Source organism: Coenobita brevimanus, chromosome 66 (genome assembly GCF_032717465.1).
Source record: "Coenobita brevimanus isolate Jiangsu-jjx chromosome 66, ASM3271746v2, whole genome shotgun sequence".
NCBI classification, from domain to species: Eukaryota; Metazoa; Arthropoda; class Malacostraca; order Decapoda; family Coenobitidae; genus Coenobita; species Coenobita brevimanus.
Window position 1 is genome coordinate 16,769,822 of NC_137019.1, and position 6,253 is coordinate 16,776,074.

Genomic DNA, 6,253 nt, shown 5'->3' on the forward strand with positions numbered 1-6,253 from the left:
GAAGGGATGGTGAGGGAGGCATTTAGGAGAACAGATGGAACTGCTGAATATTTTGTTTTGCCATCCTCATCCTCATCATCCGTTCATAAACAGATCATTATTCTTTCATCAGTAACATCATTAACATTTACATCTTCCTCCCTATCATCACCATTCACATCACTATCATCATCACCACCACCACAACAACCACCATCACCATCATCATCATCATCATCATCATCATCGTTATTCTAACCCTGACTCCCAGCGAAAATAACTCGGGAGGAATGGATCTCGAAATAGGAACATAAAAGCGCAAAATCAAGAAAAAACGAATCCTCTCCGCTATAAATGTTGGATCGACCATAAATGCGGCAGTTTGTGTGTGACCTTGGAAATTATGGCAAGGTTTACGCCTCACTATGTTTTATTTTATTCTTGTCACAACCAGACGATTTTACCCAATTTACATGAGACTCACTGTGAATGGGTTATTCATTCATTCATTCATTGCCAGACGCCATGTATCCCAAACGGGGTGGCCAACGGCTTAGAGTTAATTGTTTTACAGGGAGGGGCACTAATCCTCCACCAACCCCACTTGACACGTAGGAGCAAAAAATATTTGCTATCTATATAGAATATTCGGCTGTCAGGAACACATATATGCTTTGTTTTGCACACTTGTTTAAATTTTTACTAATATGAAGTTCACTGTTTGATGACATCATTTACAACTGTTGCTGGCAATACCTTACGATATCCATGTTTGCATTATGTATCGTACAGCTGGCAGTGCCCACAGGACATTACCACCACTTTCAAACCTACAGCAGTAGTGATGGCATCACCAAAGTTTTTTGCCTTAATGAAATCAATGAATGACTAGTGAGAAAAACTAACACCAGGCTTAGGGAGGCTATGTGGTACTAAGGCAGCAAAGATGCCTTAATGGAAGACCACTGCCTCTATTCCTAATTTTCCTTTCTTTAAGGCAAGCAGCATTAATGTCATCCATTTAGCCTCCATTGATGACAAGTCTAGATGCACCAGCAGGCCTGCCAGGACTGCTTATGGAGTACTATCCTCACCCTTTGTAGGTCAGGCACTGACTGACTGCTGGCGTAACATTATGTAAATTTTGGCACCAACCTCCCTAACAGGTATAATGGCCCGATTCACTACGTCATCTTTCCATGCAAGAGCTCTCCGCAGTTCTTCATTTTAGTTAAGGTTTTCTGTATTATTTGATGGCTTTATAGTTTTTCCTCATGCAGATGATGACAACTGACTGTAAACATCTGGTATCTAATGTTTTTATAAACATCTTTTGATTTATCTTGCCTTATTTCCTAAATTTAATCTACAAAAGTAAGCAATGTGACTAGCTGATTTGAAAATAGTTGGAGGTTTGCTGCAAGTCCACAACTTGAGCCCAACTCTGTGAAGTCAGACTTGAGCTTCGATTCTGCATGGCCAAGTCAAGCTGGATGAGCCCAACTTGGGTAAGCCATATGTCTGGGCTTGGCACCATCTCAAGTCTGGCTTCCAAGTCCGGCTCAAGCCCCATTCAGGCATTTGGGCCTTGGGGTCATATTCCACCTGGTAAAGAGGCTTCACTGCACCCCTTCCTTACAAAAGCATTTGCATGTTATACATTTACATTCCAGTGCAGGACTGGATTTACACATGGTAAGGTCCTAAGCTATGGAAAGCTGTACAAGCCCTATTGGGCAAATGTTAACAGAGACCAAGGCTGTGTAACAAATTAACTTCATAAGCATACCACCAAAATGTATCACAAATCTATGCAGGGTGGGTTCATCAGGTTAAATCATTATAATTACTTAAAATAACTGAGGCCTCTTCAGATCGTGAGGCCCTAAGCTGTAGCTTGTTTAGTTGTTTAACTTATGCCTAAAACTAGCTCGATTTACACTAGCCGAGCCTTACATTGAGTTAATATCTTCCCGGGTTATGTTTTCTACGTTGTGTTGATCCTTAGGAACATTGGTTTTGATTATCAACTGTGAACTTGCAATTTTCAGACCGCAAAAAATGGGCGAAGCTGCCGGTATGGTGACAGACGTGAGTGATATAATAAAATGTGTGAATTTCGCTGCCATCAAGCACAGGGACCAGAGGAGGAAGGACCCCCAGCAAACGCCATACATCAATCACCCCATTGGTGTGGCCCAGCTGTTGGTAGAGGCTGGTGTGGAGGACGTGGGAGTGCTGCAGGCGGCCCTACTACACGACACTGTGGAGGACACCAACACATCACACCAGGAGCTTGTACATGTGTTTGGGTCCAGGGTGGCTGGAATTGTGACTGAGGTAACTGATGATAAAAGCTTGCCAAAGGCAGAGAGAAAAAGGCTGCAGATTGTCCATGCACCATCCTCCTCCCATGAAGCCAAACTGGTCAAGCTGGCAGACAAACTGTACAACCTGCGAGACCTTGGTCGTGTCATACCCCTTGGCTGGACGGAGGAGCGGGCGAATGAATATTTCCATTGGGCTGCTCGTGTGGTGGCCGGGTGTCGGGGCACTAATGAATATCTGGAGGCAGAGTTGGATAAAATATTCACTAAACATGGGGTGAACTTAAAACAGCTCTAGATAATATTGTGGACTCCCTGTGTAGCTGCATACTCTTTCTACTCAGACTTGGCCTAAAATTGTCATCACTCCATCTTAAACACAAAGCTGTAGCAAGAGATTTAACACTTCAGTTTAATGCTAATCATAAAGGAATGCTGTGAAAGGATGTGCAGCCATGCCATTGTTGTTTTCTGCTACTGAGCTACACGAATAAAATGCAAATGGACAAAAATGTGGGCCAGGTTGAGATAAATAGGGTGTAGCACAGACAGCCACTCTCCAAATAAGTTTTTGGTTTCTTACAAAGTGAACAGAGGAAAATTACTACTGTTACCTCAGCTATTTTCCCTGCACTTTTGGAGCTTTCTTTTTATGGTATATTGGTTACCTTTTCTTTTTGAACTATTCCCTGACTTTTTTATATTACAGCTGGTTTTATATGAACAGATTTCTTGGCAGTCTGTAAAACTGGAGAGGAAAAACACACTCATCTTCCAAGTGTTGTGCTATAGTGAAGTAGTTTTCAGTCTTTTTGTAATGGGGCACATACAGACACGCAAAAAAAAAAAAAATGTACGCCTACCCTGCAAAGGATTATATATAGATAGATAGATAGATAAGCAAGAACGACAGTCATTCATAATCAGTCACCCTAGATAAGGAGAAATGACAATTTACAACAGTTTGCTTGCACAGATCTATATCTTCAGCAAATTCTGTGCAGCACACTAAGGATATCCTTTCTCCCTACGTGTCAAGTAGGGTTGGTGGAGGATTAGTGCCCCTTCCTGTAAAAACAATTAACTCTAAGCCCTTGGCCACCCCATTTGGGATACATGGCGTCTGGCAATGAAAAAAAAAAAATGAATTATTATTATTATTTTTTAGTTCGTTTACTCTGGCCTGACAAAGATCCCTAGCCCCTACAAACTCAGCTAGTGGCCAAGTGTAGTCAGACTGCAGGGTTGATCTGACTAGTAACCAAGGAGACTTATTCACACCACATAACTAAGGCTCAATGAATTTCACTAAACTAAGACATGTTTAAGTAGCGAAGAGGCCAGTTCCGTCAGATGAAAACAGACTTACAATACGAGTAGTAATACCCTCGATCCAAAGACGTTTTATTTATTTTTTATTTTTTCACCGTCAATCGATATTATTCACCTGAGCAGACAGCCCCTTATTGAAGAGGCTGTGGTATTTCTTATTCTTTTTTTTTTATGAGTTGTGGGGGTAACCTGAGACATTCCAGAAGGAGGTAATTTTAAGTAGCGGTAATACTGAGCCGGGGAGCAGATAAGAAGCTTGAGAAAGGGGATAAGGGGGGAGGAAAAGGTGATAGGGAAAGGGGGAAGAGGGAAGATAGGGTGACAGAGAAAGGGGGAAGAGGGAGTGGAAAGGGGGAGGAAAAGGTGACAGGGAAAGGGGGAAGAGGGAGTGGACATAGGGAGACAAGGGTGATAGGAAAAGCGGGCAGTGGTTATCGAGAGGAAAGGGTGATAGGGAAAGGGGGAAGAGGGAGTGGAGATGGGGGGGAAAGGGTGACAGGGAAAGAGGGAAGCGGGAAGTGGAGATGATAGGAGTTTACCCCTTAACAACGATCAAGTTCTATATATTTCATCCCGACCAATGTTAAAATACAAAATTAATAAAATAGTACAGTTGAAATACAAAGATAAAATAAAATAGCTACAGTTATGGTATTAAATCGTTATCGTTCTGTATATTTAATATTCTTTTGCATCCTCCTCTCGTCCTTTCATAAACTCCACAGGCTACGAGCATCCGGGTATCATTGTGGACTCTGGTATCGATCCACATCCGTGCGATAAATAACGAGACAGTGAGCAATAACTTTCGAAATCCGGCATTGCGATAATTATAAACCAATAAACTTTTTCAGAATATTTCGTAAGAGTTTCGTAAGCGTTCAGCCAAAAAATGGGTCGATATTAGCTTCCGCAATAGTACCGTTAATGATATTCCTTCACTTTAATACAACACACATACAGGTAATATTTCCAGTTGTCCCTTTGTCGCTGGTCTTGGTCTGTTTTCATTAATTGTTAAAATCCTGGGAATCTGATGATGTTTCTAGGTGCATTTACTTAGAATTGCCTTGATCTTTTCCCATGATCAGTGTTCGCGATTTATTTGGTTTCAGTTCGCATTAATCTTTATCCACTCCTGCAATGCTGGTTCTAGACTGTTCTCGTTCACTATATTACGCCAAAACATTCAGAATTTTTCAACTATCATGTTTCTTAATTGATAACCACAATTTTTTTCGCGCTTAAATACTCTCATTGCATTACACTAAATTCCTCAAAACATATTTTATTACTATCTTCTATTTTTTTTTATACGTAGGTAGAGCTTAATATTAGCTACAAGTATTGCACCGAATATTTTCTAGCAATATTCCATTAATAATTCTCGTAATTCACTTATATTTATGCCCACAGTTAAGCATTATTCTATCAATGCATTACATCAAATATCAAATTCTATTCCAGCTCTCACTTAAATATATTTTTTTATATGCACCTACAGTTAAATAATAGTCACATTATTACACCACATTATCCTACGGCACATTCCCATTATCATTTTCTGCGATTAATCCGCTTATACCGAGTTTAAATATTTTCTTGTCAGTATATTAGAGCAAATACCCTTTAACAATACCCATTATCATTTACGTAGTACCTCCAGGCTTCTCACTGATCTCCATTTATCTTCTCTCCTCCACAGAGCCTCCTCCTCCCCCTCTCCATCGCCACCGCACCCATCCATCTCCCCCCACCGACTCTCCTTCCTTCTCATTTTGTATTCATGAAGTAGGAAAAAGAGGCAGGCACCGTGTAAGCTTACCCTGCCCCCGGCCACATCTTTCCCCTTTCCACATCTCACACCAGATCCCCCCCACTGAATTACAGATCATATTCTCACAGGCTTTTCTTTGCACCACCAGACTTGGTTCAATATCCCATCGTGCATATTTTAACCCCACTTTTTTATATATTCCCTCAATAGACATGCGATTTGTATAATATCAGTGAGTTAAGTTGAAAAGGGAAGAGTAACATAGATAAAGATCGAATTACATATCATATTCTCACAGGCTTCTCTCACACAGTCAACTTTCAGCCAATATTCAAGCCTTATTTTTACTTCATTTCCATATATTGTCTCTAAATTTGTGCATTATTTCTGGTATCAGTGGGTGAGGTTACAGAAAGAACAGTGGCATATATGAGCATCGAATTACAGAGTACCAGGTATATTTCCACGACTTTCTAAAACCATCAGCTCTCTCTCTCCATTGCGCTGCTATTTGCATCTCACTTCCTCTTCTGAACAACCCTCTTCCTCTGTTCTTCCCTCTCGCTTTTCATGTTTCTCTCTCTCTCTCTCTCTCTCTCTCTCTCTCTCTCTCTCTCTCTCTCTCTCTCTCTCTCGTTATGCGACTCAGATACACAATTTACATCCATACACTGACTCCACGTCTCTCGTATTGGAAATATTTGCCAAGGTAACGCTGTGAGAGAGAGAGAGAGAGAGAGAGAGAGAGAGAGAGAATTTAAGTGTCTAATGTGTTTCTTTTTCATTAACTTCTCTGTGTTTATGTGAGCAATAATTACACCCTCTATGTTTGCACTGA

At 40.9% G+C, this 6,253-nt stretch overlaps 1 protein-coding gene across 1 annotated transcript; it reads left to right on the forward strand.

Annotated features, from left to right (window-relative positions):
- Nucleotides 1–2,011: 2,011 nt before the first annotated feature.
- LOC145405273 (guanosine-3',5'-bis(diphosphate) 3'-pyrophosphohydrolase MESH1-like) lies at nt 2,012–2,604 on the forward strand. Its single transcript, XM_080276688.1, has one exon. It carries the CDS (start codon nt 2,041–2,043, stop codon nt 2,602–2,604), a length of 564 nt encoding a protein of 187 aa, XP_080132814.1. The 5' UTR covers nt 2,012–2,040.
- Nucleotides 2,605–6,253: the final 3,649 nt, after the last annotated feature.